General features: G+C 47.3%; 1 protein-coding gene across 4 annotated transcripts in view; it reads left to right on the top strand.

Annotated features, from left to right (window-relative positions):
• Positions 1–21842, top strand: part of Vps26c (VPS26 endosomal protein sorting factor C) — a 40627-nt gene extending 18785 nt beyond the window's left edge. For 2 of the 4 annotated variants that reach the window (XM_046438889.2, XM_058577210.1), the window contains 7 exons: positions 2535–2678; positions 3866–4015; positions 9692–9787; positions 12065–12139; positions 16357–16507; positions 17052–17204; positions 20436–21842. In XM_046438889.2, the coding sequence (XP_046294845.1) occupies positions 2535–2678; positions 3866–4015; positions 9692–9787; positions 12065–12139; positions 16357–16507; positions 17052–17204; positions 20436–20518 (852 nt within the window). In that variant the 3' untranslated portion in view covers positions 20519–21842. Of the gene's footprint in view, positions 1–1023; positions 1103–2534; positions 2679–3865; positions 4016–9691; positions 9788–12064; positions 12140–16356; positions 16508–17051; positions 17205–20435 lie in introns of those variants that run through there. The other 2 variants (XM_046438891.2, XM_046438890.2) reach the window with 2 other exon arrangements.
• The last annotated feature ends 3540 nt before the right edge of the window (positions 21843–25382 follow it).

Raw genomic sequence — 25382 nt, 5'->3', positions numbered from 1 at the left:
CCCCAGCCCTGATTGTTTTTAGTGTCTCCTTCTTGTACCAGGTGAATTCACTGCTTGGCCAGGGTGGCTGGGAGCATCCTAGCAGGCTGAGGTTGGCTTTCTTCAGCCCATAAGATGGCCAACTGGAGAGGTGTCACCATGCTCCACACCCACTGAACGCAGCCTGGAGTGCGGCTCAGCTGCTCCCAGAGGCGTCTCGCTTCCAGAAGCAGATTTGCTTCTTTTTCTAGTTCCTGCCCTGCTTGCCTCTCACCTCCTGTAGCAGACCTGCCACCTGTCTCGTGGAGTTGAACTGTCTCTAGCTCTGCCCCAATGGAGCTGGTGGTTGCTTCTTATTCTTTTGGATGGTTTCCAGGAAGCCAAGCGGGGAATGCTGACTTGATGCCTCGTTTTCAGACCTGAAATCCTAGTATGTTTTTGACATTTAATTCCACAGAACAAAAAGGAAAAAATGTTACAGTTTGGCAGTGGCCTCTTATAGGGAAAGAAGACAAAACTGGAAAATGTAGTCACTTTTACTACCCTTCAGACAAACTTGGTAGCAGTTTTCTGCCAGATAGCCAGTGATGCTGAGATGGGGGGTGACAGGTGTGCTCTGTGCCCAGGGTGAACTGTTGGTCTCTGGTAGAAGGTGGACTCACAGACACCTTTCTCTCCAACCTTGCCCCACACCTAGCAAGGGGCAGAGAATGGAGCTTCCCTGCTGGAGGCTGGGCTGGGTGGTAATCTTGGCCCAGAGGACAGGACCATCTCTTCCTAATGCTGACGGGTCCCAGGTGTCGGCAGTGCCTGCTTTGACAAACAGCATAGGGGTGAGATGTGCAGTCTGGAGCTCGGGCCACCCCTCAGTGTCTTCTAGAGCACACAGTGTGGGGCCTGCCTTCCTCCTCAACAGGACTTCTGATGGCCTCACCTTTCTTAGGACAGAAATGTGCTACATGTCAATGTGCTACATGTCAAAAGCCATGGCTCTTCCCCCCAAGCTGCCATGCACCTGTGGAGATTTCTGTCTCTCATTTCCAGGTTCCTCGGTGTCCTTAAGTCTGTGAGTGCCCCCTCCTGGAGTCCTGGCCCCAGCTGAAGGCCCTGCCTGTTGTGTTGGGTGAGGTGTTGGTACTTTCCCAACCCTTATATCTTATTCTCTTCTTGTTGAGTCTAGACAAAGGTTAGGGGGAAGTTCTTGGTAAGGTCTTGGGGTTTTGTTAATTTTAGTCATCCACGTTCATCCTGCCCTCCTTTGCCAGAATAAGAATTGTCCTTTTTCACAAACAGGGGTCCTAACTCTGTCAAATCAAATCATCTTCTGCTTCTAAACTCCTTGGGCTACGCTTAGATTCATCCTATATTCTTTTTTTGTTGGTATGGACTCACTAGACCTGTATATTGTGAAAATGCCTATCAACAAATATATTATTAAATTTTTTATTTTCTCCACTATATTGTTTCTTAATTAACTCAAAAAATAACAAGATCATGAAATATTTACCCTGCTCGCTCCCAACGTGCTCCAGTGCTTTGTCCTTCGAACGCCCCAGGGTGGCTGTGTGGATGCCACAGTTATAATCAGCCTCTCAGCAGTCCACCTGAGATCTGTTCCCAGGAGAATAACTGAAAATGTTGTGCTACCTGGGAACAAATCTATCTGCTAGTGTTGTATTCATTCATAATCATTGGGACATACTAGTTAAGTTATTGGAAAAATGTACTAGTGGATTTAAATTTTTAAAAAAATTTAAATTTCTTTTTGAGTTGTACAAAAAGTTAATAGAATTAATTTTATTTAAATTTAGAAGCTATTTCAGAGGAATTCTCATCTGCTGCTTATGAGGTTTCTGTGTTGTTTAGGAACAAAATGAGTTCTCTCTGAATTTGGCTTAAAATGGAAATGATAGCATCTAACTAGACTTCAGGGCTTTGGGGTGGGTAGTTGGACACAGAACAAAACATGAAGCACATTTAAGGCACACAGAATATTCCCTGCTCTCAAAAGTTCACATAACATAAGCACTTGGGGGAGAGATTCTTTGCTGGGTGACTAGAGAAATGTGAGGTGAGCATGTTCAGACGCCAGCTGCGCAGACGTTTTTTAAATGGTCGATCTGCATGCCGATTTTCCTTCCTGCTGTTTTTCTTTTTTGGTTTCTTGTCAACTGCTTTCTGCCATCTGATGGCAGCCACACAGTGTTCTGAAGGTCACTTCAGAAATAGTCATTCTGGGAGGCCGAGAGGACTGTGCTTTCCGAAGTCCCTTGGAAGGGACACTGTGGATGCTTTTGTCGCAGCAGGGTGGGTTGCACTCTGGAGTCAGCCACAGTGGGCTCTGCCCCAGCCAGCTCAGCCTGGATGAGGGTGCAGCTGTGCTGTGTCGCTGTCCTCAGCACCTTCTTCCCTAGGGACAGACCCCCTCTATCCCGGAATCCACGTCTCCATGATCTTCCCAATCTTTGAATGATTTGATTGTTAAGATGACTTCCTTTTGCCAACAATTGAGGTGAGATGCTCTGATATGATTGAAGGCTGCCTCTTGTCCCCAGGAAATGCTCTCAGGCGTGGTGGTCGTCTCTAGTAAGGATTCCGTCCAGCACCAGGGAGTGTCTTTGACCATGGAAGGAACCGTGAACCTCCAGCTCAGTGCCAAAAGTGTGGGAGTGTTCGAAGCATTTTACAATTCTGTTAAGGTAAGAATGCTTAACTCGGGCTTCGAAAGTTTATGGTATGTTTCACTTGCCCTCTGCCTTTATTGGTGCATTGGTTGTTACTTGCAAGGGGGGGGGGTGGTCACCCCCCTTGCAGTACTTACCAATCAACCCCAAAGCATGAAAGCATTTAGATATTTTGTTTCTAAAATTATCCCCTTATGCAAAGTATGCTTGCATTTGTCCCTACTCCGTACATAGGGTTAGGATAACTATGCATGGACTATCTTCAGCCATTAGAGAGATTGGAGCTCCTCTGAGAAGGTGCCTGTGGCCCATGGCCACCCTTGCCTTCCTCCTTCAGGACTGACTTCCCAGCTGTGCATGTTGCTCCTGTTGGGTCTGACATCCAAGTTAGAGGCAGACGGAGCAAGTGGCAGTTATCCTTGTCACTTAGGGAAGAGTTTTGTGTTCCAGAATGTGAACTTGTTTTCTAGACTTATAGTTTCCCTTTCTTGAAGGCCACATTAACTCTAATGTAGGAAGAAGAGTGAATAGGGAAGGGGGTGCTACATGGGGGTCCGACGTAGGAGTTTCCCATTTTTTTGCCCAGTTCTCTTCTTTTAAGTCACTATTGTTTAGTGATTCCCTTCCTAAGTCCTCAGTTTTCTGAGGGTACTGCTAAACCAAAGCACAGGAAGCGAGTCCCTGCAGTCAGCGCTGCCTTCCTCCTGGGAGGCTAGAGAGAAGTCGTGTGCAGGTAACCAGGGCTGGAAGAGGCTGCTCCACTCACCAGCTGCCGCGCCAGGCTCCAAAGGCCAGAGGGCCACGGGAACTGGGGCAGCGTGACCCGAGAGGACACAGCCTGATGAGGAGGAGCCGTGGGTCACATGTGCCCCATGGCCAGGCAGCTTCACTGTGCTGTGCCCCCTCTGCATCCTGCACATAGCGATTGTGAGGACAGCTGATGAGAGATTTGGGCAGAAGAGGGGAACATGTGGGCTCAGTTCCTGTTGTGTGCCAAGCCCCTCAACGTCTGGTGTTGTAACAAAACTGAAATTTTTATTAAATAAGAATTATCCATGGAAGAGACTTAAAAAAAAAAAAAAAAAAAGAACAGACTCCTTGTTCATCTCCAGACCCAGCAGTGTCCAGGAGCTCAGGGTGCTGTATTTTAAGATGATTACCAGACGGCTCTGATTGGAGGGGACATCTGACTTTGTTTGCAGCCGATCCAGATTATCAACAGCACCATAGAAATGGTGAAGCCAGGAAAGTTTCCCAGTGGCAAAACAGAAATTCCTTTTGAATTTCCTCTCTACGTGAAGGGTAACAAAGTCCTGCACGAGACCTATCATGGTGTGTTTGTCAACATTCAGGTGAGTTCCCGAATCCCATGCAGTTGATTTCAGAATTTTTCTGCTGAAAATCGGCTTGGTCGTTTATACTGAAAGTTGATAAATGGATCCAAGAATTTCATACTGGACTTATTGCTGAGTCCTTGCATGGATATTCTGACAATTCAGTCATTTCCCCTGGCTAACTACATTTCATGTGTGACCATTATTTTTGACAGGACCCAAGCCATAACTTCTTTCTTAAAATTCCTTTGTTTCCTGAGCATTCTTTTGAGGCAGCACCAACCTCTGTCACTTTTATTGTTGGGTGACAGAGATGCCCTCTCTTCTCTCTGGCACCAGCACTAATTGTCTGTTTTACTCTTATAAAGATCCCTCTGTTTAATCCCCAAGGCTGCTTCTTTAGTACAATCACACGTTCTTCATTGAGCAAACCTTGTCAACGAGGGGAAGTGAGTTTGTGACTTCCGTCCACCTCTGCTGGTGACGGGTGGCTTTCACAGTTCTATTGTTGTCTCCAGAGTGGACCAGTGGTGACTCCAGGCAAGAGGAAGAGCCTTTCCTTCTTCAGTAGGAAGAAAGGGACTTTGCTCTGTGCCTTGCAGCAGTCTCTCCCTAGAAGTCAAAAAACTCTGCAGTCTCGCCCAGGCACAAAAGGGTTGAAAGTTAGGAATGTGTTTGATTTTTTAAGTTTAGCTGATAATTTGGGCTTGGTAGATACCACTGCCCTGCTTAAAACATACCAGTTTAAAACAGAAATCCTCCCAGCACTTGGGAGGGTGTAACCAATCATTGGTCTGCATGTGTTTCTGAGCTGCCTGAGGTCTGTCAAGAAGAAACATATGCAGGACAATAACTCCATCTTGCTGTGAAGGAAAAACATGTCTGTGGTTCTTTATGGTTAGTGCACATGCTTCAGGCAGCACATACATCTCTAGCCACAGGCTTGGGGTGACCTCAGGAGTAGCAGCAGTGATGGGGTCCAGTTCAGAGACAGCCGCTGGGGTGCATGCACATACCAGCTGCTGGTCCCCAGACCTGAGCTCCAAACAGCTTTCTAGGCTGGGAGTGTTTCCACCATGAAAGAAAGTGAGTGAAAATGTAAGGAGACTGGAAATATCTCGAGTGTTTCATGTTGAAAACTGCTTTTATTCTGTATCCAGAGTCACTATCCACTGGCTTGTAGTTCTCTCAGTGTTGATGTAATGCTCTAAGGCTATGTTATGTCCATTAGAAACTGAGTGGAATGAGATCAGGTTTTTACTGGTCATACTTGTTATTCTCTCCTTTATCATTATTTATTAAAAAGTTAACTTGTTTAAACTTGAATCAGAAATCTCACTCTTTTCCAAAGGTTGCCAAGAAAGACATACAGGTGTACACACAAGAGTTGTGCTGTGTCCCTGCTCAGAGTGTGTAAACCAGAAGGTGCTTAAAATGCAGCAGGGGAGGGCTGGGGCTGGGGCTCAGTGGTAGAGCGCTCATCTAGCATGTGCGAGGCACTGGGTTTGATTCTCAGCACCACATATAAATAAATTAATTAGTTAAGTAAAGGTCCATCGGCAACTAAAAAATTATTTTAGAAAAATGCAGCAGGGGAGTTAGCAAGTGGTAAATTTCCTAGGAAAGAAATCATTGCCCCTACCCACCTCTTTATTTTGGTCCTCAGATTTGACAATTTGAGGATTAACCTCAGAATGCTGTAATTGGGAATTGGGTAAGTCTCCAAATATCTCACAAATTCTAAAGATGAGATTTCTTCTTAGTTTAACTTTGCATTTATTAAGCTTATCACACTTACCCTATCGTGCTCAGCATTTATTGGTACTTGGCCATCCTCTATTCTGCAGAACTTGGGGCCCTGTGTGCTAGGCAGGCGCTCTGCCACTCAGTGGCACCCAGCCCTGCTCTCATTTTTTTCCATATGTGTTTATTTTTTCTGAATCATTTCAAAGTTAAGATTCTTGACACACTTCATGTCAAAATACCTCAATGTCCATCTCTGAAAAAATAGGCCATCTCCTACAAGATCATAGGTAACATTTTCATTCTTATCAAAATGAACATAAATCCTCGAGTGTCATCTAATTCCCATTCTATATTCACATTTGGTGTTCTTCTGAACAAATCTGCCTAAGAGAAGGTAGGATCATGGCTCTTTGTTCTATTCCATTCTTTTGATTTAAGGACTTGACAGTTTTTCTCTAGTCTTCTTGTCTAGCGGTAGAGTAAGTGCCACCTAGAGAGGACAGAGACTTCCTGGGGCCACATGGCCAACCTGGCACAGGGGTCCACAGGCCATCACCCCTTCCCATTGCTCACTGAGCTCACTCTGAATATTGACTTAGGCACATTGCTTGGATAAAAGTTTTATTGTTAAGCCTTAATATCACCTTTCTCATACAGACATAAAGTTTTCATTTATAATTTGAACTGCATTGTGGTTACATAATGTAAAAATTACTAGACAATAAAGGATTTAGAATGCGGCCCAAATTAAACCCCCAGCTCCCTGGGCGCTCTGGCCATTGGTGCTGCCTCTCAGGGAGGCCTGGTGCTTGCCCTGCTCTTCTCAGTTTGTTGTTGTTTTTTTTTTTGAATTTTTAATATTTATTTTTTAGTTTTTGGCGGACACAACATCTTTGTTTGTATGTGGTACTGAGGATCGAACCTGGGCCGCACGCATGCCAGGCGAGCGCGCTACCGCTTGAGTCACATCGCCAGCCCCATGCTCTTCTCAGGTTGGCTCCGTTGAAGTGCCCCTCCGTTTTCAGGCATTGCGTGTGAGAGTCCATGAGTCTTTCCAGTTGCACTTTGTGCAAATGCCTTTTCATTTTAAAATTATTTAAATCATAGTTAAGTTTCATTATGTATATTCCCCTCTTATGGACAAACTGTCAGGATTGTATACTGTAGCACAGACTGTACCAGCCCTGCCAAGTCTGCTGATGTGGCACATTTGGGGTTAATTTACAGAGATTCTAGCCCTCCTTAAAACATTAAAAACACCCTTTACGGGAGTCTACTTTAAAACTGTTGACCGGCATCTTTCTGTATTGCTGTTGGTGTCCTGTTTACCAATAATCAGAGAAGACAATCTTGCACCTCCTTTCAATGTGTTGTTGAGGTTTTTGTCCTGGAGCCCTCTGACTTCCCGTAGCTCATAACCACATGGACGAGCTAGCACCTGGGAAAGATCGTGGTCAGATGAGGTCCGGGCTTCCCAGGAGAGGGATCGCCTCTGTGTTGTGGGAGGATTCAGTGTGGACTTTGGCTGTAGGTGGGAGTGAATTCAAACCCCACCTTTGTGACCCCCCCAGTGCCCTCCCTGATCTTGCTTCTAGGGGATTAATGAGGGAATGATGAAGAGTTGGGCACTGGGCCTGGCACATAATGTGCTCTGTGAGTGTTTGCTGAGTGATGGATACATGAGTTAATGACTATCCCTACACGTACCCTGTAGTTCTTGTATTAATATTGTTAGGACCCATCAGGACAGGGCATGCAGAAGAACTTGACACCTCTCCTAGAACAAACATTGATTTTCCTCTTTACTTTCTCCCCTCTCCAAGTGATCACTAGCTGCCCTAAATTACTAATTAATGCTTTCACACTTAAATAGCGGCCAAAGTTGATGCCTGTAATTCACACCCTTCCATTCACAAGTTACAGAGATCCAACTCAAATTAACTTAGGCACAAAAGAGACATTGGATCGTAGAAGCAGCAGTTCCAAAGGAACAGTGTGTCCAGGTTGGAAACCAGGGCTCCAGCCCTTTCTTAGCCAGCCTTCTGCTGTGCCAGCTTTGGCCTCAAGCAGGCTCTTCCCCTGTCATGGCAAGGTGGGCTGCTGATAGGTGCTGCAGCTTGCAATCTACTAGACTGGCAGTTTCAGCAGAGGAGAATTCTTTCCTGTAGTCTCTGAAGAGGTTTGGCCTACTGTTCACTCTGTCCCCAGGTAGGGAGATAGTGGAAGGCATCTAGCCCAAATCCAAGACTGAGATAGAGGGAGGGGAAGTTGGCAGTAGGAAAAGAATCAGAGTCCAGGCCAGCCAGAATGAAGTGTGGCTCGTGCCTGACAGTGAGTGGGATGTACAGCAGTAGAACAGTTTCCAGTTCTGGGCACGCGCTCACACACACTCACACCTGAACACACTACCAGCCCTCACTAAACTTGTCTGGCTGGGAGATTAGATTGAAATCTTGTTGAAGAAGATATACATATTTGCATACATATATATTATGATCATTGCAGACAAGGGATGATTCTTATAAAAAATGTTCTAATCTCCCATAGTATGTTAGATATATAAGAACTTATTTCATGAAAGATTCACAACTATGCATATGGTCCTAGGTATGAAAATTATTTTTTATGTAACTCTAAAATTTTTCCTGGATGATTAAGCAGCAGCTAGCTTTATTAAACATAAGTTGTAGGATTTGGGGGTATGTTGGGGACAGACTTTGGGTATTGCCCAAGCTCTACCACTGAGCTGCACCCTAGCCCCCTGGTTTTGTTTTAAAGACTAGCAAAAAGAAGGTAATCATATCATGGAATTTTGTTTCCAGGCTGCTCCAGGTTCATGGACAGGGACGTGAGGTTGCTGTCTCAGTCCCAAGCTGGCTTCAAGCTCAGTGACCAGCCCTGTTATGTACTCTGTCTGGGGAGGACAAGCCCCCTTTGCAGTAAGTAGCCAGCAGTGGCCAGCTCAGAAAACCAGCCAGGGACTGCAGAGAAGCCAGCGGCCAGGTTCAGAGCTGGTGTGCGGTGGCCGCATTTCTTTGCCACGGCTCTGTCCCTCACCCGCAGCAGCCATCTGCTGCTGGCCATGGTGAAGTCAGATGGTCCTGAGCTGGCCACGAGTGAGCTGGCTTGTGGATACATAGGGCTTCCCTAACTCCTCCCTTTACTTCTGTATGGATTAGAAGTGTTTCAAAATAAAAATGTTAAAAATACTTCCCCTTCTTTATTCCTCCTTAAGATCAAGATGTGAAGAGCTAATTTTTAGGATCCCTGAGGTCCTGGATCTTTACTTCTGCCTTTACTTCTCTTTAGTCAACTAGAAGCCCCCTACGGGTGTGACAGGTGTGAACTGTGAACTTGGCTCTGGTGCCTCACACACTCTGCAGTGTGAGGGAAGAGCTGTGGGCTGGGAGGTGCCGGGTGCTGCTCCGGGTATTTCTGGTGTTTTCTACTAGATGTCACTTTGTGCCGGGCCTGGCACTCAGTGCTTGCCATGTGTGAGCTAGTTGATGCTCACTGCAGGTGGGTATTGATACCCCTATTTTATGGAGGGGCGAGTGGAATCTCAGAGAAGTTGTTACGTGTCTGGGCTCACACAGCGCGGTGGACAGCTGCACTGGGACAGCTCCACTCCTCTGCCATTGCTCTTCTGTCCTCCTGCTCTGGTCTTCGCCCAGGTTGTAGGTAAGGAGACCGTGTGTGCTTTCCAGGGGCCCAGCCTCAGAACGACTGTGGGAACAGGCTGAGGAATAACCTTGAAGTGATTTTACTTGTTCTTTGTTTTTGTCTTTATTTGAACATTAACTTCCCCCGTTATGTGTATTACTTTATGAAACAGGTTCATTGGACAAAGTTTCCCTAAAATATGTCACTTCCTTTACCCCTTGAATATCATGCCAAGACAAGCGCAAAGCCCACTAACACTCTGTTCTCTCTGACTTTTCCTTCCAGTACATGCTGCGTTGTGACATGAGGCGGTCTCTGCTGGCCAAAGACTTGACGAAGACCTGTGAATTCATTGTTCACTCTGCTGTAAGCTTTCCTCGGGTCTGCATTGCACCCTGTGCACAAGCGATAAGTTAACTACTTAGTCTAAGACAGGAGATGCCTGGTCAGAGGTGGCCCGCGGCATAAGCACCTCACCCTCACAGTGCATGCAGTTTTTTTCCTTGGTCATGCAGAATCAGCAGTGACCATCAGTGCCTATACTCACTGTAACACATGGTGACAGACTTGTGCTCACTCTGCACTCTCTCGGGCTTTGCTAGTGCTGTCTCATATAGAAGTGGCCATGCCTCCTCCCTCCCTGGTCTGTGCCCTGCTCAGACCTCTGGAATTTTGTTTGAAGCTGGAAAGCCCTTTCCATAGCTCTAGTCAAGCTGGGGCTGGCGGGGCAGTGCTCGGGAGCTGTAACTCCCCAGGCTGCAGCTCCCAGGGCTACTTTGGTGTGGAGCAGAAGCCTGCACACACTCCACAGTCCCCGCCACACACCTTAACCAATGGGGCCACCACAGAGCGTCAGGCTAGTCAGCTTGGTTTTGTAGAAAATTTGGGCTTGCATTTCTGTTACACTATTATGAAATGTCTGTGGTTTGGGTTTTTTTTTTTTTTGGCGGGGGTGGGGGTACCAGGGATTGAATCCAGGGGCACTCAACCACTGAGCCACATCCCCAGCTCTATTTTTTGTATTTTATTTAGAGACAGGGTCTCACTGAGTTGCTTATTAGCACCTGGCTTTTGCTGAGGTTGGCTTTCAAGTCAAGATTCTCCTGCCTCAGGCCCCCAAGCCACCGGGATTATAGGCATGTGCCACTGCACCAAGCTATGGAATCTTTTAAGTAGTAAATAAAAACACAAGACCTAAATCTGCTGTGTGTGAGATTGGCAAAATCACAGATGTCCTCTGTTCACCTACATTCTTTTTGTCATTTTTTTAGAGCTTTTGTAGTTTCCCTTTCCTGTTAAATTTTTAATACTCATAGTGCTTAAGAGTCTCTTTCAGTGATAAACTACGTTGTATACATTTGTTACATTTGTATAAAACACTTTTAAAATGTTTCCCTTTTTTTTGGAAGTTACTTGGTTTAGCTGGCTATTTCTCTTTTTTCCATCAACAGTCTTAAAATTGAAGCAAGACAAAATTTTTATGTGGATTACTCTCCCCGAAAGAGTCTTCTATGTCCTTGATAAAAAGTCTCAAGTTTTGTGAAGAATGAACCAAGTGGCTCCTTGCCCAGGGCCAGCCCCCAGGTTATGCCTCCCCCAGTCCCCAGACTGAGACCACCGAGCCCTTTTTGGTGGCATGCTCTGTCTGGGTAGCAGTGAGTACTTCCAGGCCGTCTGTCACCACGTGGCCTTCAAGTGTCATGTCTTTTGGGTGAATGGTTTCAGAAGAAGGCCAAAGCATACTGTGGTCTATAGTTTATAAGGTCAATGTTTCTTTAAATGCTGCAAAGAAGAGTATTTTCACTAAAGAATACTCATGAACCTGTTAAGTTAAAGAGTGTATTCAAGAAGAATATTCATTGTCATGAACTCATGGTGAGTGAGTGACCTTGGCCTTGCTCAGTGCCTGGCCCCACCCTGCTGCCTGGGTCCTGCTGACCTGCCCTTCCTCTGCCCACTCCCTGGGTCTTGCTGGCCTTTTGGATCCTGGCTCCTGGTAGAAGCCCATGGCGAGCGTGGTTGCAGCATGGCTGTGTGGATGGATTCTTGGAGAATGTAATGTGGAGATGATCCCTGTTAGCTGATGTGGGTGGCATCCACGGTTCATTTTATAGGTCTGATTCTTCCAGGTAATGGCTGTGTAGCTCCGAGGCTGACAGCACTGGCCCAGGTGCCTCATTCCACCACCACTCACAGCTCTACAGGCAGCCAGCAGGGCACCGACCTCCAAGCCTCACTTTCCCATGTATGATGTAACCATCTGGGAGGAGTGGACAGCCTCATGAGACTCAGCACGCAGTAGACCCTCTAGTGTTAGCTCTCCTTCTCAGAGAAGGGTTTAAGATGATACTTCCCAGAATACTGCTTTGCTTTATAGATGTAATTCTAACATTCTGAACCCATAAAGCGCCTTGGAGATTTCGACACCCTTCTCATATTACAGATGAAAAGATGAGTCCTCACGCGGGGCGGGGCGGAGGAATTTGACAAAGAGCACAGCCGTGTTTTTTGCAGAGCTGTGTTTGTGTTTGGAAGCCAAGTCTTTTCCTTAGTACCAAGTCCCTCCTGGTTCTTTAAAGAGGGCAACACCTTTGGGCCTGCAGAGCTCTTCAGCCCTGGCCCTCAGCCTGCTGACTGCAGTTCTACCTCCCATTCCAGCCTCAGAAGGGGACATTGACTCCGAGCCCTGTGGACTTCACCATCACCCCAGAAACTTTACAGAACGTCAAAGAGGTAACCGGTTCCTCTCATTCCACTCAGATGCCATGGGTTTTCCTAGTGACCAGACCCCATGACCAACTGTTCTTTAGCTGGGAACTGAGCCATGGTGAGAGGATTTCTGATTGTTTCTGTACACTAATTATTTGGTACTTTCAGTTTGATCTCATGTTGAACTCAGCTTAGGAGAAGAATGTGGTTTAAAAGTTCCTTGTCTGTGGTTTTGCTTGCTTTTTGAGATGGAGTCCTCTGTGTTGCCCATGCTGGCCTCAAACCTCCGAGCTCAAGTGACCCTCCTGCCCCAGTCCCCTGAGCAGCTGGGCCTATGGCGCCCAGCTTGCTTTTTTTTTTTTCATATATATGTGTATATATATATATAATCCTTTTTTTTAGTTGGATATAACACCTTTATTTTATTTATTTTTATGTGGTGCTGAGGATCAAACCCAGGGCCTCACATGTGCTAGGCGAGTGCTCTACCGCTGAGCCACAAGCCCACCCCCAGCTTGCTTTTGACCGTGGGTAGTCATCTCAGTCTTGCTGCACCGCGAGCCCCAAACCCCCTACTCCTTCATTTCTCAGGTTAGCCGAGGTCTGCCTGCCCATGGCCTCTGGTCAGCCTCTGTTGATATTTATTTGGTAGTTTCTCCCAGCAGCATTCCCGGCAGGCAGAGAATAGGAGGCAAGTGCTTTTCAAAGATTCCAGCAGTCTCCCCACACCAGGGCGTTTACCCCGGGACACACAGAAGTCAGGGCAGCAGCCCAGCCGACCCTGCAGGGCTGCACTCACAGACAGCAGCTCTCGGCCATCTGCCTCGGCCTGCGTGGACCAGCACTCATCCACTGCTGCCAATTTTCCTCAGTTTTTTTTTCTTTTTTTAAAGATATCTGTTTCTTGAGGAAGTAGGGAATTCCTACAGCTCCTTCTGGACAGAACTTTCTTCTTGACTAGTTCTTCATTTCACTCACTGGAAAATACAGATTAGAACTGGGTTGAGGGAAAGTTTGGGATGACCTCATCCCCGGGGAGGTATAAATGAGGCAAGTGGTATGTCATGGGTTTCAGAACCTTCTGGAAGGTTCACAACTCCTCTGCCATTTTCCATGGCTCCTTCTCCTTAGAGAATGGAGCATGTGGCTCAGGAGGCCATTCGGGTTCCTGTGCCCCAGCTCAGCAGCGTGGTCCCTCTCTAGGCCCCTGTCCTCCTGGGCAGCCCCCTCAGTGCTCACGCTGCACCTCCCTCTCTCGTGGCTCCTCTGTGTGTGGAGCAGATTCCTCTTTTTCTTGCTCTTATTCTCCGGAATTCATTGGTTCTTGGTTGCCAATTTACGAGTGAGGACCTGGTAAGTGGCTTGGTTAAGGAGACTCTGCCCCCACCTGAGTGAGCATCAGGCTCCCCAGGAGAAGTGCACACTGAGTTTGCACTGAGGGTCACACGGGGAGTGGGAGGTGTGTGCAGGCAGCCTGTCCTCTGGGTGTTGGGCTCGCTGACCTACACTGTGGCCTTAAATGACTTGGGACACTGCCCTGTCCTGTCCTGATCTGCCCTCAGAGTCTTCTAAGTAGGAAGTCCCAACTCTTCACCGCTTCCCCATCCTATGATGAGTCACCTTGAGATGTCTCTTTGGCCCCCACAGTGATCACAGGCCCCCGGTGGGCACTCTTGCACGCTGCCCTCTCCGCCAACTGGAGGTCTGTGGTGCCTGCACTCTTTTTTTTTTTAATTATTATTATTTTTTTTTAAAGAGAGAGGGGGAGAGAGAGAGAGAGAATTTTTAATATTTATTTATTTTTTTTTAGTTATCAGCGGACACAACATCTTTGTTTGTATGTGGTGCTGAGGATCGAACCCAGGCCGCACGCATGCCAGGCGAGCGCGCTACCGCTTGAGCCACATCCCCAGCCCCGGTGCCTGCACTCTTGCAGTGTCCTGGGCAATCATTTGTTCTTTTTGTGTTTGTTTTTTTGTGATGCTGGGGACAGACCTGGGGCCTCACTGCAGTTCGGCAAGCCTCCCCAATGAGCTGCATCCCAACCCCAATAATCCACTTTTTATCTGACGGAAATGCTTCACTGGGTGGAGTCCAGGGGGTGTTCCTCGCAGCTTGACTAGTATAAGGTTCTTTGCTTTTTATTTATAAATGAAAAAGAACGTCTTTCATTATGACAGAAGCATTTATGTTTGTTGTTAGAAAATAACATAAATCAAAATAAAATTGCTTATTTATAAAATACCATGGTGGGGTGCTGGGGCTGTAGCTCAGTGGGAGAGCACTGGCCAAGCATGCGTGAGACACCTGGTTAGATCCTCAGCACCACATAAAAATAAACAAACAAAATGAAGGCATTCTGTCCATCTACAACTACAAAAAGAATTTTTTAAAATACCATGGTGGGTTTTGTTTGCTGTTTTTTAAGTAGAAAAGGGATTTATTGGAAGGATAAGGTGGCTCACAGATACTACAGGAAGGCTGGAGATCAGACTCAGAAAATAGTGCAAATTGATTTTTGTTTGCAGATGCTAATGTCACCACTGGGAGGATGGAAAAGAGTGTTTTGAGGTGGACATAGAAAGCTTTTCCTATTTCATCAGTTGCCTTAAAGAATTTTAATGTGAACTGTTACCGCTTTTTTATTTTTCCAAACAAATGTTTTTTGTTTTTTTTTTTATGTGTATTTATTTTTAAAACTCTGTCTTCAACCAAGACATTTTTAGAGGCTGTATCTTTGGGAACCATCAGGTAGAGAGCTCCCTGCTCTTCAGTTTGAGATAAGTGCTGGTCAGTTGGTGGCCCCCCGCCCCTGTGACCATTGCCACTTCCGATGGCTGGTCTGAGTTTAGATGAGCAGAAGTTGAAAATACTGGCCTAGTTTTAAAGACTCAGTATGAAAAAGAGAATGTAAAATATCATAGATAAATTTTTATATTGATTATATGTGGAAATGATAACATTTTGGAAATATTGGTTAATTTCTTTTGTTTTTGCCTTTTTAATGTGGCTACTAGAAAATTTTAAATAACATAATGTAGCTAATTACAAATTTTATTTGTAATTAATTATAAATTAGTTACAAATAAAATTACAGTGTAATTTTATTTACTTTTGAAAGTTTTTTTTGGTACTGGGGAATGAACCCAGGGGTGTGCCTGAGCTACATCACCAGCTATTTTTTTTTTTTTTTAATTTTATTTTGAGACAGGGTCTCACAAAGTTGCTGAGCCTGGCTTCCGACTTACAAACCTCTTGCCTCAGCCTCCCGAGCACTGGGATTGTAGGAGTATGCCACCACACCTGGCTACACATGTGATTTTAAATGACATTTGTGACTTTGTTGAATTTCTACGGGACAGTGGTGTACTAAACTCTGAAATGCTCTCAGTGACTGGGACATGGCAGAGGTGCAGATGCCAGGAATAGCTGTCTCACTCTCTAGACTGTTTCCCACAAGACCATCCCTCGTGACCATCCCTCGCTCTCAGCCGGCTTTCTGTTTATAGAGAAAAGAGCCGAAGTGTTTGTCCAGCCTTAAGGAGGACACCTTTTTTTTTTTAAAATATTTTTTTAGTTATACATGGGCACAATAACTTTATTTTGTTTATTTTTATGTGGTGCTGAGGATCGAAGCCAGGGTCTCACACATGCGAGGTGGGCGCTCTACTGCTGAGCCCCAGCCCCAGCCCCAGCCCAGCAGCTTTCTTAATATGCACAAAGTCCTGAATTCAGTCCTCAGTACTGCAAAATAATTTGCAGTGAAAAAAACCAAATTCCTTGAAATAAAATAAATGTCTTAGCTTTTCGAAAATTGCCATATAGGGAACAATTTAAAGTTGATTCTTTCCCCCCCCCCCTTTTTTTTTTTTTTTTTTTTTGGTGACTGGATGCCCTTTGCCAACTTCCTGAGACCTTGTATGTCTTACTGGCTGAGACAGGAGACTTCTGGATCTGAGTGGAGGCCGGCCTGGGTGGAGCCCTCGGGTCCTTCTGTATAGTCCATCAGGTGCTCAGGTGCCGTGTGCACATGTGCAGCTGTGGAATGAACCCGTCTCCTGCTGCGCAGGCTGATGGGTGATGTGGTTGTGTTGCTCCTGTCTTCCCGTTTCCTAAAACAGGACTCCGTGCACCCTGTACCAGTAACTCAGCTTTGTTTTCAGGATTTACACCAAAGTAGCTATCTAGTAATTTTGGCTTTTCCCTTACACTCCTGATATATTTGTTTTTGTTTGTTTTAGAGAGCTTTGCTCCCCAAATTCCTCATTAGAGGACATCTCAACTCAACCAACTGTGTTATCACACAGCCACTGACAGGAGAGCTGGTAGTGGAGCACTCGGACGCCGCCATCCGCAGCATAGAGCTGCAGCTGGTCCGCGTGGAGACCTGTGGTAAGGCCCTGCTGGTTGCAACCGCCCAGCCTCTGCCTGCTGCTCTAGAGATGATGTGGGTGGAGGCAAAATAAGATCTAGTCTCTTTTTGCCATAAATGTGTCTTAGTTTGTTCTCTGTTGCTATAACAAAATACCCTAGACCACGCAGTTTATAAGGAATAGAGAGGCTAATTTGGTTCATGTTCTTGGTACATGATGCCAACATCTGTTGAAGGCCTTCTTGCTACATCCTATCAAGGAGGAGGGCATTCAATGGCGAGAAAGACCAAGTATACCAAAGATAACTCACTTCTATAACACAGCCATTCCCTCAACAGCCCACTCAGCACAGCTACCTCCTAAAGGCCCCACCTCCAAATACCACTGACCTGTTAGTTTGGGACATTAAGTTGCTCACCTAACCATTGCAGAGTGTTTGAGGAAAGTGAAATATGGAAGGTGGACCTCTAGGATTCTGCAGAACTGGAGAAGTGGGCCAGTGTGTTGATACAGGTTGGCAGTGTTGATGGGGACTGGTGATCTGCTGTTTCCTCTGTTTCCAGGGTGTGCAGAAGGCTATGCACGTGATGCCACAGAGATCCAGAACATTCAGATTGCCGATGGGGACGTCTGCAGGGGCCTCTCTGTCCCTATACACATGGTATTTCCCAGGCTCTTCACCTGCCCCACGCTGGAGACCACCAACTTCAAAGTGGGCAAGTAGCGCTCCCTCAGCCCCGCTGGGCCGGGTTCTGGGAAGGTGTGGGCCACTCAGGTTGTGCAGCTCAGACACTCAGGCCTTGTCCCTCAGCCAAACCTCACTGCTGTGCCAGCCTGGGGAATAGCAGTGGGTAGCCACGTTTCTGCAGACTAGGGCAGGTGACTCTAAGCTCTGTGAGGGACAGGCAGGCAGAAGGAGTAGTGTGGAAGGGACGTCAAGGTCAGTTCCTCTGCTAGGGCCAGGTGGGAACAGTGACGCTCCTGGGATGAATGTCAGTCATCAGGAGGCCCCTGGGCATTTTCCCTGAATCCGTGTGTGAATGTTTGACCACCAATCCGAATCATGTCCCAGCTAGTGTTCTATCCCACTTTTTTTCCTTTAACATATCATGAACATTTCAGTGGGTTTAAGTCTTTTTACCAAATGTTTTTTGGTTTTGAGGGTCCTTTTTTTTTTTTTTTTGGAGACAGGGTCTTGCCATGTTACCCAGCCTGGCCTTGAAATTTGGGTTCAAGTGATCCTCCTGCCTTAGCCTCCCAAGTTGCTGGGACCATAGGTGTGTCTGCCTGTCCTACTAGATATTTTAATGACATGTCCCTCCTGTTAAGAATCGTCATGCTGATAAGATTCATTTGGGAGGTCACCCACTCTAAAGAGGTAGACACAGCATAGGAGAGTCTGCGAGTGACTTTAGCACTTCCTGGCACAACTTTGCAGATGGTTGAAAATACCTCAGAAAGAGTTCCCTGGGCTTTCCTGGAACACTTCTGAGCCTTGCCTGAGGCTCGCTGACAAACATGTATGACAAGGGGATTTTGGTGATGGCTTTTGCTGTTATTCTGCTCTATTGAGAAGTGGGAACTTTTCCCCAAGACCAGTATGTTTGTGTTAATGTCACATCCCTGAGTCACTGTGCATTATTATTAGTCCATGAGGAACTTTAAAAATTATACCGTGAGTTTAAATTATAACTTAATTATAACTTAATTCAAAACATAAGTCCGTGTAGCTTCCTCACCAAGCTTGTATTACCAGAGGGAAGGTTGGTGGCACCTGCCACAGTGTCACTGGGCACTACTTGCATTTTCTTTGTATGTGCTGTGGACGTGAGCCCTAGAGCAGGGCTGGCCAGTGCAGGTGGAAGCACAGTTTAGTATTTGTAGAATTCTGGGTCCTTCTGTGAGATGTCACATTATAGTGAGAGCCTGTTAGGGTCAGGACACAGGGTCAGTCTACTGTCCCCAGGACGCATGGGCAGCAGAGTCTGGAGAAAGGCCTTGCGCAGGTCAGACTTGACCCAAGCAAAGGCCCTATGGCTGACTACGAAAGCACACTTGTGATGGTTGTCGATTAGATGGCCCTGCCCATGGCACAACGTCCACAGGTGCCCAAGCCAGAGGTGCAGGCGGCGGCCCCTCCCCCACAGCTCCATTTCCACACTCAGAGGTGGCCTCTCTCCCAGACCCCTGGTGTCCTCCTGGAGGACAGTATCAGGCAGGTTTTCCTTTTATACTCTGTGGCACCATGCATGTTATTCCAAAGAATGTTTTCTACTTCAGAATACCTCAAATTTAAATTGAGGAAGAAGATCTTGAATGTTGAATTCTTGGCTTGGTTTTCCTAAATAAACTGCAGAAAAGTACAAAAATTGTTTTTTTTCTGCTGTGCTTTATATTAAGTGCCTAATTTTTTTTTTTTTAAAAATTCACTAGAATTTTCAGAGGAAGCAAATCCAGGAAACTATCAATCAACACATATTAAAAATGCCTGTCCTCCAGCCAGGAGATCAGTGATTCTCTTGTCCTCAGCCTGATGCCAAGTCAGGTTTAGAACTTAAAAATGAGTAGCAGGTGGTTAGTGTGGGTCTCTGTAGAAAAGAAGTGACCTGTAACCATTGGTTAAGGAGCTGTGGCCTCACAGAAGCCCCAAGGTCCTCTTCCTGTTGGCTGTGGGAAGAGTTTGGAGCGGGGACCCTGGACCGCTTGGCCTTCATGCACCTGCCAAGCAGGTGTGGACACTGTGCAGGCATGGCCACCGGAAGCCAGGCCAATTCTCAGGGAGAGGAACAGTGATCAGAAAAGGTCCAGGAGCCTCCGGGTAGGGAGGTCAGGTGTGAGCACTGTGTCCTGCATTAAGGCAGGATCTCCACGTGTCCTCCTCTGCCTGCCAACCACAAGTGGCTGCAAATGTGAGGGTCAGGCCTGATCTGGAGGCCTGCTGGAGTGTCAGGAGCTGCAGGGGGACGGCGCTCAGAGCGTCAGGAGCTCCTGGGTGAAACGGCTCTTCTGCCAAGTGTTCTCAGTTAAAAGTGAAAGCCAGTGCCAGCCCCGAACACAGGCCCCCTGCCTGCTGGGCACCAGTGTGTGCAGCCTCACACTCCTCCCTCCCGGGGCCACAAGACAACTGGGGGAGTTGGAGGGATTAGTGGTGAGCAGGGCTCAGAAGACAGCCAAGAAGCCATTTCTTATAGTGTCAGTTATCAAAGGAAGGAAAGAATGCGTGCTTGACTGCTGTTGTGACTGATTACGGGAGAAGGCAGCCACCTCATGGGGGCATAGACCCCAAATGCAGAGCCGAGCTTCTGCAGTGTGTGCTGGGCGCCCCCTTGGGCCAGCGCACTTCTCTGCCACACAGAGCCCTTCCTGCCCTGCTCTTGATGCCAGGGGAGGCACCTGGCTCCTTTTTGCAGGAGGCACCCGCCTCACATGCACCCCTTCTGTGGGATCAGTCAGGCTTGTCCGTAGTAGCTACAGAGCTGGTGAAGAAAGAATCTTATTTGCTGAAAGGTGAGGGCCAAGCTTTAAACAGGCACTTCAGGCGAGTTTAGCAACGTCCAGAGGAATAACAAACGGTCATTCTTCCTGAAGCTCATCACTTGGGGACTGGAGGGGCACCCAGCCAGCTGCAGGCAACTCAGAGTTTGATAATTCCCTTAAGAATTGCAGGAAAGGTGAAAATAAAGCAAAAACAGTATCCGTTAATCAAGAGAATTCGAGGGTGTTCTGTTTGGAACAGGAGGACAGAGAGGTGATGAAGCTCAGGAGCCCTGTTCCCAGACAAGGCAGAGGTGTGCCCCGAGGGCCTGGGTGGCTGGAAGGCAGGGTGATGCTGCAGGGGAGGCTATGCAGGTGGCGCCGGGCCCCCTCTGTGGAGCTGCACCTCTGAGGTTGGCATTGCTCTGCCCACTACCTGTTCCTGAGCCGAGTCCCGTCCTTTCTCTCCACAGAGTTCGAGGTGAACATCGTGGTGCTGCTTCACGCCGACCACCTCATCACAGAGAACTTCCCGCTGAAGCTCTGCCGGACGTAGCCAGAGGCGGGAAAGTGGAGTGGCCAGGTGGTAGGCCAGCTCCTCCCCTGACTCGGGCCGGAGCCACGCTGGCAGCACACGTGTCTTGTGATCTGCCTTGGAAACGAATCTGGCTCCTCGAGTGCCCCCCTTCTCCCAGGTTTCCTGGGCCCTCCGCTCACGCAGGTGCTGCTCGCAGACCCTCTGGACGCCCAGGCTCGCCTCATGGAAGATGCTCCAGGAGAACACCCGGCTCCCGTTCCTGTTCCTTTCAGTTTCAGTAAAGCACTGTGCCTGCAGTTTGGGCTTTGCTGGAAGGCTAGGTCACGCGCACAGAGGGAGCCCCTAACTTGCTAGCGGACAGACATAGCGAGGGGCTCCTGGCAGTAAAGGGTCAGCAGCCAGGTAACATCCAGAACAGCCACTAGCATGCTCGTTGCTTATGAGTTTGTGGACCCCTCCCAGGAGGATGTCCCACCTGAGTCTGTAGTTCTTTGTAACATTTCTCCATAAACTCCAAAAGCTTTAGGGAACTGGGAAAATCACTCTTGCTCTCAGGATTGGGAGGACCTGGTAGCGCTGGTTGGGGCTGGGGTCCAGGACTGGCACGAATCCCCTGCTGCCACATTCCCGGAACAAGATGCAAGGCTGTGGGAGGCAAATGCAGGTGAGCTGCTCTTGTTACAGGGCAGGTTCTGAGTGGCAAGAGACCGTGCCCGGGGCAGTGGAGGCCCCACCATGGGGTAGTGCCAGGAGGACACCCTTGAGCTGATGAACTTGGCCTGCCCTAACCCACCCGAGGGCCCTGTGCTTTCAGCCAAGTGTTTTGACATGCAGCCAGTTTTTGCCTCAGCCTTGAATTATGGTTCACTGTTTTTGGCGAGTCTGTTGCAATAAATTTCTTCCTTCAAACCCTGCCATTGTTTGTTGGCCCACAATTAGCAAGACCTCAGAAATAAGCCATGCCGCTGTGCAACTGGGGCCTTCCTTGGTGGGCCCTCCTGAAGGCGTGGGGGTGCTGCACTCCCACTATCCCCTATGTGTTTGGTGCAAAGCCAGGCCCTGCCCACGACAGCCAACACCTGAGTTCTGTTATGTCAACTATGATAGAGATGGGAGGTCCAGCGTAGAAGGAATGGCAGCCTGGCCTGGCTGAGGCCCCGCCCTATCCTAGGACTTTACAGTGAAACTGGCGGGATTTATCCGAGTTACTGAAAGTAGGTTCCCAGAGAACACATTTCTGCTCTGTAAATCTTTTATATGCACATGAACTAAAGATTATCTGTCCTTGATGATAAGTTTAAACTGAGTAGCTGGAAATAAAGAGCCTTTACTTTCTGCCATATTTCTAAGGAATAAATCATTTTTAATAAAAAAGCTAAAAGACAATTTTAAGAAGAGGCTTGGGGTGCACCTTGCTGTATAATTCTTCAGTAAACTGAGACAATCATGATGAGTGCTGTAAGGAAAGTCATCACCTGAAGAGCCGCCCGCCCGCCGCCCAGCTACCTTGAGGGTTCCATTCAGGCCTGGGCAGCCGAGTGAGCACCCCAGCTGCCGTTCCCCGCACTCTGGCCCTCACGTCTCCATCAGAGCTTGCAGAACAGCGCAGGTGTCGGCTGTCATGGGCAGCAGCTGCTCCCTGGAGTTACGGTGCCTCTGTCCAGGGCTCAGAGTTGTCAGAGCCTCAGTTAAACCCAGGAGGAGGAAGGGAGGGGAGATGAAGGGAAGACTGGACAGTGAGTCTAAAGCGCGCTCCTGGAAGCACCCGTGGAGGTAGGGACACATCTTGTCATCTCAGAGCCGAGCGAGCGCCTCCACAGAGCCTGGTGCCAATTCTCAGCCACGTTGAGTTCAGAGCAAAGGCAGAACCTCACCCGCAAGAGAAAGTGAAAGGAAGCCAAAGCCTGGCGCCATCCGAAAGGGCGTCCTGAACTCACCCGTCCTGGAGCCCTGGGGCCATGGAACCTTCCAGTCCATTTTGGCCCCCACCAGAATTCTCCTGTCCTAGACTGAATTGCCCTTTAATAAGTGGGGGCAGGAATTACCCCACTTGCTGATGGTGATTCCTGGGCTGCAGTAGGTTGCCCTTGACTGCCTCAGCCCCACTGGCCCTGCCCTTCCCAGTGGAATTGTGGCCAGCTGGAAGGCACTGGCTCTTGTCACTGCTGCTCACTGTTAAGGTGGTTAAAGAGTCAGTCATGGATTTCCCAGAGAACTGCCAATCTAGCACCCAGAATAAATTGTAATGCGAATCATAATTTGTCCTTGCAGCCTGCGTTTCTGGAGCGCTGCAGCTGGCACTGCTGGGTGTGTGCTCATGGGTTGTGCTGCTGTCTAGTGACAGTCCCCGATGTCCCCTAAACTTACAGGAGTGCCCCTCTCAGTGAGGCCAAAGCCTCTTGCCCAGGGCGACTGACAGTGTTGCTCTGCTCAGGGGAGCTCAACTGGTGGCTTCAAGTTGTGGATTTGGGGCTGAGGAGCACTCGCGTGAGGCGTGGTTCTTCTGGGTCAGCCCTGACCCAGGCGCTGTGCGTCTACCATCTTAGTTATGGCAGCGCCCTGCAGAGAGGGAACTGTTGCCACCCCTGTTTTACAGGTAGGGGGTTTGTAGCCCAGGAGGAGGGTGACTCTGCCAGGTACCTGTCCACACACGCCCCCCAGGAGTGTGTTGAGGGAGGCACCGTCTCCTGCACTGACACCCACCTCCCCTCCGCCCTGTGCTTGGGCTTTCCTGGGCCTTTCAGCGTGGCTGCCCCTGCGTGTGTGTGACAGTTACTAGCTGTGTCACCACACCTGCTGAGAGGAGCCAGGGACGCTGCTTCCCTTGATTGTGGTTCTGATTGATTTAGCTGATAAAATGGAGGCAAACAAAAATAAAGTCCTGAGACCAAGGAACTCATTTGCAGCTGAAGCCAGTTAGGACTGAGGTGCGTGACTAGCGACCACAAAGTCCAAGCTAAATCATATTCTGGTGCAGACTCCTTGGCACCGAGCAGAATATCAGTACAGAAATGTTTCTCAGTCTCACAGCCCCCTAAGAGGGCTTGGTTTTTCCCACTCTGTAGCTGTGAAGGAGAAGCGAGGAAGTGCCTGAGCCACATGGCTCAGTTGATTTCTGGTCGCTATTTTCCCCAAACCAGCCTGACTTCATGGCCAGTGAGAGAGAACTGTAGTACCCTTGCTATAGCACTGGTGTGGCCTCGTTCCTGGACGGGCACCACTACTGTTGAGGACACTGCGTAGTTTCCAGCTGATTTTCAAAAAGGCAAGAGTAAAATTATATGCAGATAAACCTATTTTCATGGTATTTATCCAAGCTCACTTATTTCTGGACTCTGAATAAGAGTAAAGATGAAAAAATTACAAAGCAAAATATTTACCAGGGAAAACACTCTGTGAAGGTAAGGACTTTTGAATACACGTGTTCTTTGGTCCTGGGCCTGTCAAAATAACCACTGTGGTTGTGGGAAATCCTGCACGTGGGTCTAAGAGACGGAAGTGAGAGTAGGTCTCCTGGGTCGGTATCTTCTCCACTCTGAAAAGCTATTTATATTTGAGACTACGGGACTAGCTAGGATGTTCGGAGAATGTGACTTTCACTAAGAAACATAAGGGCACCTAATTTATAGAAGCAAAGCTGATTATTACACTCACCCCGAATGCAGGTTATTGGAGTGTATCATCCTTTTGAGAAAGGAGGGAAAAGGCAAACAGAAATTGAAACTTGGCAAGGATCTCTGATGCACTATTATACTTTTCTGTGAATGTCTGTGGTCAAGTGGGAATGCCCTCATTCTGACTTTGTGGGTTTTGCATACTTAAACCCAGGTAGTCCCTCTGAAACCCTGCACATCAAATTTAAAAACCATACTGCAGAGATTATAAGTACTTAGAAAAGTACAAAGACACAATGTGTGCCTGTCTGCAAGATGTTGTCTGATTCTGGAGAGTACCTGCTTGATATGTGGTCACCTGTGGTCTACGCTGGTGCCTCTGTTTGTGCCCTTTACAAACATTCAGCTGAGGCTGAAGCTCAACACAGGGAGGCTTAGTGAAGAAAACTCCAGAGGAAAAAATCACTAGAGGTAGGGTTTGCTCAGCAAGGATCCCATTAGATGGGAAGTGGTTACTTCCTTTCTCAGGAGTCACTGCCTCTCATCTAGGTCAAGGACTAGACCTTTGAAGACTAGATACAACTGCTGGGTCTTAAGGGAATAGGACCAATTTTTCTCATTTTCTGCAAATGAGAAATCACTGATGGATCACCGGGAGAGGATGGGCCAACAACCCAGACACACTGGTGCATAATACACCAAAAGAAGAATGTTCTCAGACAGCTGTGGAAGGATGGTAGAAAAAAAGCAAAAACCCAAAATATAGTCATTTTTGTTTTAAAACAGTTTTCAACATCAATATGTATTAACCCAAATTCAAAAGCCAAATTCAAAATCCATACATAGAAGAGAGACAAGTTTATGCATATATCTTCACGCCATATTCCTTTATCTCTTATAGCAAATATGTATTTTTAAATTTGTGGAAATCTTGTAAAAATCAATTATATATTCTTTTGACAAAATCTCAATAAAATTTTAATAAATAGGAATCGCCCAAGCTGTATAGTCTACTATAGTATTATAAAATTAGAAATTTCTTCCAAAAGAAAAGTCAAGTTTAATATGACTACTCATACATTTTTCAAAAAGGATAAATTTAATGAAAATGAGTATACTTATAGCAGAAGCTTTGTAAAATAGCCAGTGGTGAAATCAGAGGAAAATTCATAGCCTTGAATGTTTTTATTGCACCAGAGAAAATGAAAACTAATGAGTTAGACATTCAAATCAAATAGAAAAACAAGAACAAAATAAAGAAGGAAGTA

The sequence above is a fragment of the Marmota monax genome, unplaced genomic scaffold (assembly GCF_021218885.2).
Source record: "Marmota monax isolate L192 unplaced genomic scaffold, Marmota_monax_Labrador192_F-V1.1 WCK01_AAM20220418_F8-fsc00125, whole genome shotgun sequence".
Lineage (NCBI taxonomy): Eukaryota > Metazoa > Chordata > Mammalia > Rodentia > Sciuridae > Marmota > Marmota monax.
This window is presented reverse-complemented; position numbering and strand designations above follow the sequence as displayed.